At 41.5% G+C, this 13,381-nt stretch overlaps 1 protein-coding gene across 1 annotated transcript; it reads left to right on the top strand.

Annotated features, from left to right (window-relative positions):
• Positions 1–9: 9 nt before the first annotated feature.
• On the top strand, positions 10–7,050 carry CCT5 (chaperonin containing TCP1 subunit 5). The gene is made up of 11 exons (XM_052703907.1): positions 10–174; positions 382–442; positions 547–711; positions 1,437–1,635; positions 2,662–2,854; positions 3,290–3,439; positions 3,740–3,859; positions 4,247–4,432; positions 5,300–5,437; positions 5,936–6,116; positions 6,776–7,050. Exons 1-11 carry the CDS (start codon positions 70–72, stop codon positions 6,901–6,903), a joined length of 1,626 nt encoding a protein of 541 aa, XP_052559867.1. The 5' UTR covers positions 10–69; the 3' UTR covers positions 6,904–7,050.
• Positions 7,051–13,381: the final 6,331 nt, after the last annotated feature.

Raw genomic sequence — 13,381 nt, 5'->3', positions numbered from 1 at the left:
CGTGCTGACGTCACGACGCGGCGGGCGCGGCGGGATCCGGCTTGTGCTCGGGTGGGCGCTACTGCAGCCATGTCGGCCATGGGGACGCTGGCGTTTGATGAGTATGGGCGGCCCTTCCTCATCCTCAAGGACCAGGAGCGCAAAACGCGCCTCATGGGGCTCGAGGCTCTCAAGGTGAGCGAGCGGGCGGGCGGGCCCAGATCTGCCTGCAGAGGGAGACCTCACTGGGCCGTGCCGCCATGCCGCCGTTAGGCCGCGTGCGGATTGGTCTGCCTTCAGCCACACGCGGCTGTCCGCATTGAGCTTACGGCCCTGAAGTTACCTTTGTATTACGGCTTGGGGCCGAGCAGCGACTTACCTGTTTTCTCCGTTGTTTTACAGTCTCACATCATGGCAGCAAAGGCTGTGGCAAGTACTCTGAGAACGTCCCTTGGGCCCAATGGTAACAATGAAATGACTATATTAATTCTTTTCTGCTGTTGTTTTCTGTGGGTTTCTAGCTTTTTTCACTCACTTTTTGAGGTTTTTTTTTTTTTTTTTTTTCAGGCTTGGATAAAATGATGGTGGACAAAGATGGTGAGGTGACAGTGACAAATGATGGAGCCACCATCCTGAACATGATGGATGTGGATCACCAGATAGCCAAGCTTATGGTGGAGCTGGCCAAATCTCAGGATGATGAGATTGGAGATGGAACCACTGGAGTCGTGGGTAAGAGCAGTTTATGCTTAATCATAAAACCACAGAATCAAACTCCAGAAGCCCTGCTGCAGGCAGGGCTGCCAGCCTCCACATGTAATAGTAGACCGGGCTGCCCAGGGACCCATCCAGCCTGGCCTTGAACACCTCCAGGGATGGGTCATCCACAACCTCTCTGGGCAGCCTGTTCCAGCACCTCACCACTCTCGTAGTAAAGATCTTCCCCCTGATGTCCAACCTAAATATTTCCTTAATGTGGGATTTCCAGTTATAAAATCATATTTTCAAGTGTATTTTAAGAAGGAAAGTAGCTTTCCCATAGTGCATTTTGGAATATTTACTTCTTCAGTACTCTTTTTAGTTTCTTTTAATTGGAAAGATGTTAGCATTTAGCATTTTAATTAGAAAGATGTTTTTGTGACTTTAATTTTTTTACTGTGGTTGCGTTTAAAATTACTGTTGAAAGTCCTCCTATTTGTCTGAACTTATTTTCATGGTTTTCTTCCATAGTGATCACTATTGCCTTCTGGAGGTTTTTGGGTTTTTTTTGTCTAAATAATGCAGTTTTCTTAGTGAACATGAGTTTGGTGGTGAATAACCATTCTTATTACCTAATAAACCTCAAACCATTAAAATACGGTAGAAGAAATCTTAAGGCATACTTTTGAGCTCTTGACTGTGTATCATGCCCCCATCTGTGGAAGAGTAAACGTCTGTTTTTGAATTCTGTTTTACAGTTCTGGCTGGAGCATTATTGGAACAGGCTGAACAATTACTAGATCGTGGTATTCACCCTATCAGAATAGCTGATGGTTATGAGCAGGCAGCTCGTATTGCTGTTGAGCATCTGGACAAAATCAGTGACAGCTTTCCAGTTGATCCACAGAACATCGAACCTCTGATCCAGACAGCAAAGACCACGCTAGGCTCTAAAGTGTAAGTTTGTAAAAGCTTAATGAAAGTGTGTATGTTTTCCATACATACTCTTTAGTTGAAAAAAGAAGTGTTTTGATGGATGATTACATTGTTGTTGTTATTGGAGAAGCTGCTGAAGGTTTTATTATATTTGCAGCAAATTTCTCAATGAATTCGTATTTCAGGATAAGAAATTGTGAACCCCTTATTCTCCAAGGAGCGATTTTGTGAAGTTAAACAGCTGCAAAATCATTTTCTTTCTACCCATTCTGTTCTGTATTACTATATCTTGATACTTAGAAACTTTGAGTCCTAACATCCAGTTATTTTTAGAAAGTTGTTGGTTTTTTGTGTTTTTTTTATCTGAACAGACTCAGAAAAGTTCTGTATTCACAATTGCAATTTTCGTTACAGGTTCTCAATATATATATAAATTTAGACCCTAGGGATGGAGATGCTTTCACTGTATATAATTTTTTTTTGCTATGCAGCATAGAACAAATAAGCATCAGTGTTATTTCTCAACTGTATTTCTTTGGCCAATTTTTGTCTGTTACTCTTTAGGGACCAGCTTTTTAAGATACCGTTGTGAGGTCAGTATGTAAAATCATAGGAAAGACATGAGAGAAAGTTAAAGACAGAAAAATACAGATGGCAGTGTGCCATTTTTAATTCCTTTGGGACAGAAGTTGTTGTGAAGTGCAGTTTATGATTATCATTGTAAGACCTTCCTTGGCAGGCCTGTCTTAACAGTGGCTTGTGTGACTTGAATGTTTTGAGTAGTATTTAATTCTCCTCACTTGTTTCCTGTTGATGTCTTGAGACTATGTTCACAAAGGGTATGTAGACAAACTATACAATTTTTTTCTGTCACATTTAGCATGTTCATATTCCTGTGCATCAGTGAGCTGGATGCCTTCTCTTCATGCAGCAAACAAAATATGTTAGCTATATATACATATTCTTTTTCTGTTCAAAATTGATAGAATCAGTTTCTTCTGAATGTTCAAATATAACACAACTTCATTGTATTTTCTTTAAATTTAGAGTTAACCGTTGTCACAGACAAATGGCAGAAATTGCTGTGAATGCTGTACTGACAGTAGCAGATATGGAACGTAAGGATGTTGATTTTGAACTGATCAAAGTACAGGGCAAAGTGGGAGGCAGACTGGAAGATACACAGCTAATAAAGGGAGTGATTGTGGATAAAGATTTCAGTCATCCACAGATGCCTAAGGTGAGCGAGTCCTGTGTCTGCATCTCATCTGTAACAGTTTAAATAGCATTTAATGCATAGCATTTAGTTTGCACTGATGTTTATCCTGTGGAAAGCTAGAGGAAAATACCAGTCACACAGTCTGAAGTGTCTGTGAAAGTGAGTGAGAAGTATTTTCAATCTCCATTGTGGATAGGAAGCTTTCTTCTTTTTTAAACATCTAGTATTTAAATGAGTGAAGACTGATGAGTGCTTAAACACTTGTATTTTGACGCTGTGCAGTTTCTTTCAAGTGAACTTTCTGAGAAAATTGTTTGAGTATAACACTTTAGAATCATTTAAATGATCACCAAGGATCCTACAGTCTCTACTTTTTTAAAGGGAATGTCTCCATTGTGCAAATACAAGAAGAAGGTGTGACTGTCATCAAACCCTCAACTTTTTATTTTTGTACAGGAACTTAAAGATGCTAAAATTGCAATCCTGACCTGCCCATTTGAACCACCAAAGCCTAAAACCAAGCATAAGCTTGATGTCACATCTGTAGACGATTACAAGGCACTGCAGAAATACGAGAAAGAGAAGTTTGAAGAGATGGTGAAACAGGTAGAGTCTTCAGAATTACGTTTCTGTATTTTTTTCATTTATTTCTACAGATAAGCTAATAATCCAGATAAGAGACAACATGTAGACAGTTCTAAGTGTATGAATGAAAGTGAAGTTTATCTAAGTAATAGATAACACTCTCGTTTGAAATTTACTTTCATTTCTTTATGTGCAGATAAATGTGTCTCTTTCAGACTGCTGTTTTGAAAAAAGTAGGACTAAAACAACTAAGAAATTTGTTCATGAAATTCTTCACTTTTTGTGTTGGTGCTGATGATTGTCATTATGTGCTACTTTCAGATAAAAGACACTGGTGCAAACCTTGCTATTTGCCAGTGGGGTTTTGATGATGAGGCAAACCACTTGCTGCTTCAGAATGAGCTGCCTGCTGTTCGTTGGGTTGGTGGACCTGAAATAGAAGTAAGTAAAATCTTCTCAAACTGGGATTTTTACCAGATCTCAAGCCTTCGTTGAGTAGTCTGCTGTACAAGTGAGAAGTTTAAGCTTTCTGAGTAGAATTATACTATCATTATGTAGTACTGGCAGATGCTGAAGCAAAATCACTGGGGATCTGTACATGGAAAGAAGCTGTAGTTAATGGGATTGTGGTGTGTACTGGATTCCATGCGTAATTCTCCTTACAGGTTTTATGTGGCTAGGAGTGGTTTTGCTTTCTGTCTTGTTTTAGAATCAAGATGGGAAGGTAACTTCTTTGGAGATATTTGACAGGTTCACTTCTTCTAGCTTTACTTTATTAAAAGTCATTGTGGAAAAGTTTTCTCAAAATACCTGATTGTTTAATTCCAGTTAATCGCCATTGCAACTGGAGGACGCATCGTTCCTCGTTTCTGTGAGCTCACACCAGAGAAACTGGGTTTTGCTGGTATTGTCAGAGAAATCTCCTTTGGCACAACAAAGGACAGAATGCTTGTCATTGAACAGTGTCAGAATTCTAGAGCTGTGACCATTTTCATCAGAGGAGGAAATAAGATGGTAAGATCCTTGGTTTGTGTCCTGGTTTTGGGTGGGATAGTTAATTTTCCTCTAGTAGCTGGTATGGTGATAGGTTTTGGATTTAGGGAAATAGTACTGATATGTGTATCAGATGTTCTCATTGTTGCTGTGTGGTTCTGGACAAAACCAAGGACTTTTCTGCTCTTGATGCTGCCCTGTCATTGAGGGCTTGAGGCAGCACAAGGAGTTGGGAAGTGACAGAACCAGGACAGCTGATGCAAACTGGCAACCTGCTGGGTCAAGTCACAGCAGCTAGTTAGTGATGTTTTATACATAAGTTGTTGAATATGTAGTCTCTTTCATTTTAAGAGCCTATTAACTCTTCAATTACTTTTGTCTAAACTTTACCTGCAGTGTGGAAAAATTTAGGGAGGTGGGGGTTTGTAGGCCATGCTGTTTGTGTTAAAGTCGCATCAATCCTATCATAGAAGGGCCTGGGTTGAAAAGGACCACAGTGATCATCTAGTTTCAACCCCTTGTTGTGTGAGGGTTGCAAACCACCACACCAGGCTCCCCAGAGCCACATCCAGCCTGGCCTCGAATGCCTCCCGGGATGGGGCATCCACAGCCTCTTTGGGCAACCTGTTCCAGTGCGTCACCACCCTCTGAGTGAAAAACTTGCTCCTAATATCTGACCTAAACCTCCCCTGTCTCAGTTTAAAACCATTCCCCCTTGTCCTATCACTGTCCACCCTTGTGAACAGCTATTCCCGCTCCTGTTAATATGCTTCCTTCAAGTATTGGAAGGCCTATTGTTTATTGCATTTTTTTTTCTATATTAGGAAATGCATCTTCATATTCTTCAGTTGTGTGTGGTATGAAGTATGTGCTGTTGTACCATTTCAGATTATTGAAGAAGCAAAGCGATCTCTTCATGATGCGCTGTGTGTGATCCGGAATCTCGTTCGTGATAACCGCATTGTGTATGGTGGTGGTGCAGCTGAAATTTCATGTGCCTTGGCAGTCAGTGAAGCAGCAGATAAGGTAAGGGAGGAGCATTTACGACTTTCCTTATTTCCCTTGAGAAAGAAAGAGACTGTAGAATCATAGAATCGCAGAACTGCTCAGGTTGGAAAAGACCTTCAACGAGATCATCAAGTCCAAGCTCAACCTGAGCCCAGCTTCGCATAATTTCCAGGGAGGTCTGTGTAGCTGAATGCTATTACAGTCTGTTATTTGAAGAGCTTCTAAAAAACTTCAAAGAGTTTCCAGAAAACTCATATTATGGAACTTCCTGACATTTACTGATGACCAGTATTAAAGTTCTACTTCACCCTTTTATAAAGGTGTTGCAAGGACTTTTTCTGATACGAGCAGTATAAAATGGTTTTTATTTGCGGGTAGTTACTCAGAATACTCTTTCAGTTATTGAGGTGAATATTGCCAAGAAAACCTCATGCTGTATTCTACAGCTAGTGTGATAGTGCACTTTTGCTCCCTTTGGAAATAAAAGCTGTATCGTTTTTATTTTGTATTTCCTAGTGCCCATCTTTGGAACAGTATGCGATGAGGGCGTTTGCAGATGCCCTGGAGGTAATCCCCATGGCCCTTTCAGAGAACAGTGGAATGAATCCAATTCAGACAATGACTGAAGTGCGGGCTAGGCAAGTGAAGGAAAACAATCCCGCTCTTGGCATTGATTGTTTGCAGAAAGGAACAAATGGTAAGAAGTGTAACGTGGAGAAAAGGGAACATGATAGGACTTCCTTCCTCAGAAATTCGAAAACTTTCTATTTTATCAGCACTCTTTTTTTTCGTTTATTTTTTAATGTCTGTCAGAATTACAAAGTCTCTTACCTTACTTTGTAAGTGGGAATGGGGGTGGAGAGATAGATGATGTACAAGAAGAAGAAAATCTGTAACTGACAGATTTAAAATGTCACTGTATGGGCATTTATTTTCATCTGAACTTAGATTTCAAATTCTTATTCTGATGTTTATTTATGGGGGAAAGAGGAAATTTTGAAACGTCAGATGTTGTGCTTATGTAAATGCATAGTAGTTCCTTGATATTTCTGTATTGTGGCACTTCAGCTTTCACTGACTGCTCTACTCTTAGGATGCTTCTGATATCTGTATACAGAAATGCAGGAAGATAAAGTAACAAATGAGGAAGAGTTAGTTGTGAAAAGAGAGTTTAATGTTCTAAGATCTTTGGGAAGAACCCAGGCTTAAAGCTGTAATTTATACAAATTAATTACGATTGCCAAGAGAAATAATGTTATTACATTCTTTAAAATTACATGGAAAATAACTGTCTTGGGTAAATATTACATTTGTTTTGAGGAGGGTATCTAATGCTTTCACATCTTTTTTTAACAGATATGAAACAGCAACATGTTATAGAAACCTTGATTGGTAAGAAACAGCAGATTTCTCTGGCAACTCAGGTCGTTAGAATGATTCTGAAGATCGATGATATCCGTAGGCCTGGAGAGTCTGAAGAGTAAAGGTTAAAAATCTAGAGAAGTTATGGGGGCCACAGCAGTAGCGAAGACGGTAGTATTCTGATGCTTCATCTTCAGCTATTTATTTTGGACACTGTTTCAGATACTGTAATGGCTAATTGTTGGAAATAAAATGCAATTTAGCACTGATGGTTTCAAGACTTGTTTCAGAACTGGCATTGCGTCTTTTTGTAGGCAGTTGTAAATATTCTTAGGAAAAACATTTTGAAAAAGCATTAGTAGAGGGGGAGAGGTGTGGATAATGCTAATGGTTTAGTTGCTTAGTGGGTAGTAATGGTGGTAGGAGGGTGGTTGGACAGGATAATCTTGTAGGTCCTTTCCAACTTTGTGATTCTATGATTCTGTGCATGAATAGAATTTCATAGGTCCTTTTCCATTGTTCCTACAGCTGAGGTCTTTAACTGCTTGTAAGCAAAGCCCACAGATTTCCATTTTAAGAAACCTGTCACTCTGTAGTGCATGAAGCTGAAAATAGTTACAGCCTCCAGTAATTCTTACATGCTAAATATATTGATTATGAAGTTTGCATTTGAAGATTTAAGGTACCACATAACATGTTTCCAATTGCTTGCCAGTTTTCACTTGTGATACTTAATACCAGCTGCTTAAACACCCATGATGCATTCCCAGATCTTGACAGCCTTGAGTTTATTCAGTGTTAGAGCCATTTGAATATTGGCACGAATGAACATCGCATTACAAGAAACGAGCTGAATGAACTGCTTTATACCATATATAAAATACGTGCCTCTGGGCATTTCAGTGCCACTCTGAAAGGTTTTAGAAAGATAATAATCTTATTTGATCCGTGCAGAATCTTCAAACAGCTTTTCTGAGTATTTTAATCTTCATTTGGTATATCAACACAATAAAAGCCGAGGTTAATCTTTTCCTTGTAGGGTGTTGCTGAGCTATGTGCAAGAATTCTTTTTTTTTCAGAGGTATGCACATTCATCCAGGTGTGGGCTTTTTTTTTCTTTATTGTTGTTTGTTTTTCTAGAACTTACCTGTGCTGCTATGAAGGAGTGCATTTTCAGTGACGAGTAAAATTGACCAATAAGTACTACTTCCATGCACAGAAGGGTTACACCAGAACTGCACAGAGTATTGAAAATATCAGCATTACACAGGTTATATTTCATATACGGAGTTTTAAGTTTCAGAGCATAGTAGAACAGAGAAACCTACCTATAGTACAGTTAGCTGGTATGTTTTGTTCCAGTAGTGCATTAAGATTATGCACTACTTTAAATGAAAGAATGTCCTTCAGCGAGTGTCAGCAGAGGAAGGCTAAAGAAAATTGATTTTTTTGTGATGAGAAAGTTCCACCTTAAAATGTGGATAAAAATGTATTTCTAGAACTAATTAAGGACTGTGAAGCACTATTGTAATTGTTAGAAACTGAGTAGCATAACTTGTTTCGTGATTGTTTATTGGTTTTGGGGTTTTTTGCCTTGTTCAAAAATTGTTTTATTTACACGCAGTCCAATGAGCAAAGCAGTAAATTGCTTTTACTGCTGCTGAAGTCTGGCATTCTGAATCAATTCATGATTGTAATAGTGATTCTTAATATCCCATAAATCTAATGGCTCATACAGAGCTGTCTCTTCTGTTGCTCTGTAGCAAAAAAAAAAAAAAAAAAACAAAAAAAAAAACCAACTGTTGCTGTAACTTCCATAGGAGTTGTATTGTACCTTTTCTACCTGATGGTGAAATTGTACATCTGATAGAAAGCAAGTGAGAAAATGGTTTGTTATTCATGTTTCATTCGTTTCTCTCATGAAATCCTGTTTCCTGTCTTCTCCAAAACTGAATTCCATTGTCAAATTGTTTTAAAGTTTCACCTATTAACTGTTACAGTTACTTTTTTTTTTTTTCAGCGTGGTTTAGAAGACGTTTGTTTGAAATGTGGGATGCCCGGGTGAAAGAGAAAAGCTGGGCACCCCTTCTATTGTTTGCATTTGAACATTTTGTCTGCTTTACAGCTGTGAAGCAAGGAGGGCTCTGTGCAGCAGCACTGCCACTGGAGGGGAGGAAGCTGTGGTAGTGCTCTGCTCTGTGTATGTTGCATTGGTTCACAGCTGCTTGCAGCTTGCAGGCAGTAACGTAGATCAGATCACTCCCAATTCCAAAACGACTTGCAGAGCATCAGGCCAGGGGATGTGAAAATTAAAACTTGGTTGGATTTGGGGTTTAGTTTTGGAGGGATTTTTTATTTTTATTTTTATTTTTTTACTGCAGGGAGGCTTCTCCCTGTTCTCATTAATCTGACTTAAGGAAACAGGTCTTTGTATGTATGTGAGTATTATCTCATCTTAAATGAGACCTTCATGTGGAATGTTTGAAGACTGGTAGTGGAACATTGACAAAATTCTAAAAATGAAGGGTTTTTCCTGAGGCTTTTCTGGTTTTCAAAATAACATGTAGCATTATCATCAATGTTATTTAACACATAGTTGACGTTTAAGTCTTGCACAGAGGACAGTGGCATGCAACTGAAAGCATTAAACCAGATTATTGAAAGCAATGCAGCTCAAGGTGGTATGCTTTCAAGACAGGAGTAATTGTCATGCCCACTGTTTTGTTTAACCACAAACCCACTGTTACGATTTGGGGCCGAATCTGAATTGTGGGATACCGAAATGAAGTGTTTCAGTGGCCTTCAGATTTTTCTGTTAACCTGGCAAAACGCAATGCTCACCACTGGAGGGCAATGTAAGTATATCGCTGCCATAAGGGGACTGCAGCTGGACTGAACAGTAAGCTGAAGAATGGCAGCTTTCTCCCAGCATCACCAGCATGCCATACGTTTGTCACCAGCACGATCTGAATCTTCAAAAGCTCAGTTTCTTGAACTGTTTCCATAACAATTCCCTCTTAAATCCAGCATTTCATGTCATCCTAGGACCCTCACTCTGATCGTTCATTGTGCAGCTAAACTCATGGAAAAGCCATTTGGCATCAGAATTCAGACTCATTTCTAAGCCTCTTTTGCTGTGTTCCTGGGCCTAGTTCCTTTCCTTCTTCCATCTCCTCTCTCTGCACTGACAATGCTCATCTTTGCAGGTGCTTGGAGGAGGTTCCCCAAGCACAGTCTGCAGATTCCTCTCCATCCCGTGGTCACACCCAGCTTGTGGCAGCCAGCAGCTGCTGGGTGCAGTCCGTTCAGGGCTAGGATCCTGGCTTTGGGTGCACAGCAGTGACTCAGCTGTGTCGGATCTGGGTGGGTTTTTCCAGGAAGATGATTATGCAGAGCTATGAAACAACATTTTTGTTTCTCTACAAACTGACCCTTTCTGCTACAAATGTGTTTCTCCTATGCTTAGAAAAATTGCTTCCTTTCAGATTGATGTTTTCTGACTGTGTCCTGCAGGGGGAAGATGCACTGTAGCTTGAGCAGTTCCAGCCTGAGCAATCCAATCTGACAAAAGCACAAGCAATCAAAAGCAGGGTTTCAAATGGATCTGAGCAGTCTTGGTAATATGCAGGCTTGCTAGTTTTCTCTGCACTACCAAGTTGCGTGGCCTATACAAGCTAAACTGACTGGCTCCAGAGTCAGTCCAGGCAGTATTTGTTTGGGCTAAAGCTGTGAAGAAGAGACTCTGGGATCCACTGTCTTCTGTTGTATAAGGCACGTTTGCTCCCTTTTCATAGATGCCACATGTTGCATAAGCAGCAGCAAATCCCTTACACAGTTCAGATGGACAGGGAACAACCAACCTTGAGCCATTTTACCATAAAGAACAAGCTGGGAAAACTTCCCTCCTCCATCATAACCATGCCAAGCACTGTTAAAAATTGCTATTATACAGGCTGTGGCTATTGCAACTCCTGAACTTGTACCATCATCCCAGGAGTGATGATTCAGTTGGGAGGAACTAGCCCTGTTTGTCCTCTCTGCGTAGAAGTACCTCTCCATTTCACATCTTGGAGGGCTTCCCAGGAGCTCTCTGCCAGGGAACATTTCTCACCATGTTAAAGAGTCAATTAAATGGACTGACAGCGTTTGCTTTGTAAACAAGTCCTCTCTGTGATACAACAGAGACAATTTGCTAAACTCAGATGATAGGAGGGTAATGCTTCAGTACGTTCTCTGCAAGACACTGAACCTGTTGTACATGTGCTAGAATCTGCATCTTTATGGTGTTTCTCCCTAGGTTATTTAGGACCAGTCTCAGTGCTACAGTGAGGCTCCTGGTGTTTAGTACTGAACAGCAGCAGTACAGGCACTGAAAGGAATCCTGGCATCTGCCTGCTCCCTGAATATGGGACACCACTTCCGGGGCTCTGACAGCACTCTCCTTGCCTCTTTCCCATGGTTTGAATGCTTGTGCAGGAAGCACAGATGTGTCATCTTCAATTAGGCTGCCATCAAAAGTGTGGAGTGGGAGATGCCTCTCTTTTTCCCCCAGGAGGTGCATTTAAGCCCAGGCCCAGTCCCTTGCTCCTCACCTGAGCTACCTTTTATCTGTGTCTGTTCCTTGACCCCAGTGCTGTTTTGATTGAGTGACTCGCACTTGCCTTGTTGTGAAGGGCTTGCCTGATGAACTGGGCTCTTGGCTGACCCTGGTCACCATCTCTGGATGCCCTGCTTTTCCTGCTTGTCCCCCTTGCCTATGAGCTGTCCCTGCCTGCCCTGCTGTCAGCCTCAGTCCTTGGCCCACCTTTTCCTGTGGAGCAGCCTGCTCCTGCTGCATCTTGACAATGGCCCCACGTCACATCCACAGGGAGCACTCGCTCTTCCTGGTGTCTCTTGGGAGAGAATGAACTTTTAATGCCATACATGAGTGGCAGGGGTTGAAAGGAAATGAAGGCCTGCCTCAAATGACTCAAGGAGAGACAGTGGAGCAGGCAGGCATGTGTACACTCTCATTTTCTGAGGTGGGCAGTGCAGAGACCCCAAGAGAGAAACGGAAGAGGAGACAAGAAATAGAAAAAACAGGGAGGTGTTGGAGTCATCATCCCTGGGGTGTTCAGGAGCTGTGTGGGTATGGCACTGAGGGACATGGCTAGTTGGTATGGTAGGGGTGTGCTGATGGTTGGACTGGCTGATCTTACAGGTCTTTTTCAACCTTAATGATTCATAGATGTGAATGGGCAAATGTAATAGAACTCATTAGTGTGATTTCATAGTATAATAAGCCAAAAAATAAATGCACACGAAATATTTAAATGTTTGGTTGGAGCTTAGATTTCATTATCTCTGATACGGCATAGTGTCTTTTTATACCATGAGAAGAAAACTGCTGGTTTCTGTAAAATTCATACGTAACTAAGTTAGATCCTCAAAAAACAACATTTGTCCCTTCCTCCAGTGCAGGAGAGTGGTCTCCCTGCTAGCACAGACAGGGCCCATGTACACAGGGACTATCCAGTGTCACCTCAGCTGCTCCAGCCTGAGGGCATCAGGGCCACAGATTGTCTCAGTTTCAAGAAGCTGCCTTGATTTATGTGCCTTATGTCACCTAGTTCTCAGTGCATCGTAAAAAACCCGTCCAGCATGAGAATTGCTGAGTTCCCACTCTCTAACCGGACTGTCTGGTGGTGAGCCTCTCTGCCAGCTGCTCCTATTCATCACTCACTGGCCATTCCCATCACCCAGGCTGCAGGTGCAAAGCCCTCTGCAATCTCCTGACCTTTCTCCCACGCATACATCGCCACTTTCTCTGCTGCTCATTGCCAGGTCTGTCTCACCAACTGGGGGCAGGAGCTGATGGCCCTCACCCTCAGCTGGGTTTTGCAGTGAACCTAACCCTCCTCTAAGGACCCTTCAAGCAGCAGTCTAAGCTGACATTAGCTGGTTTCTTATTTTTCACATTCAGCTACTGTGCTGGCTGGCATTTTGCTAGTGCCTTGACTAGGTGATTAGATATGAGGTCTTCTCATTAACACGTCTCTAGTAAGTGGAAAAAGGCCAAAGGCCAGGAAAGGCAAGTCTCCAGCATTGCTTTTGAATTAAGGGCAGTGCCAAAAGTTAAGTAATTACAAGAGGTAAGGTAGTCCAGAGAGATGGAAGGTGATCTGTGGAGAGAGTTGGCAAAGCAGGCATATCTGAAAAGGATCTTTCCTGCTTAGGAAAGATCCTCTGCTGCATAGATTTGGCACAGGCTTGCACTGGAACATCATCTTAATGCTGGTTGTGCTGCCTTGCTTTTCAGCTATGGTGACTCATTCTCTAAGAAAAGCTACTGCTACAAATCTCATGGGAGCTCCATTTCTGACTCCTCAGGATCTCTGACAGGATCTTTCTCTTGTTCCCTTCATTTTGGGATCATGCAAGTTTATAGGAGAGCAACAAATCAGAGCTGCCTTGTCCCGTCTTCCTTGACAGTGGAAAGTTGCAGCAACTTTTCTGGTAAAGCAAAAAGCGTGTAACTACCTAGGTCCTGGTTGCTTAGGAAGAGCAGAGAACCTAAACAGAGGCATACAGCTCTCAAAACTGAGCACTGAGCATTATTTT

Source organism: Tympanuchus pallidicinctus, unplaced genomic scaffold, assembly GCF_026119805.1.
Source record: "Tympanuchus pallidicinctus isolate F22 unplaced genomic scaffold, pur_lepc_1.0 scaffold5, whole genome shotgun sequence".
NCBI lineage: Eukaryota > Metazoa > Chordata > Aves > Galliformes > Phasianidae > Tympanuchus > Tympanuchus pallidicinctus.
This window is presented reverse-complemented; position numbering and strand designations above follow the sequence as displayed.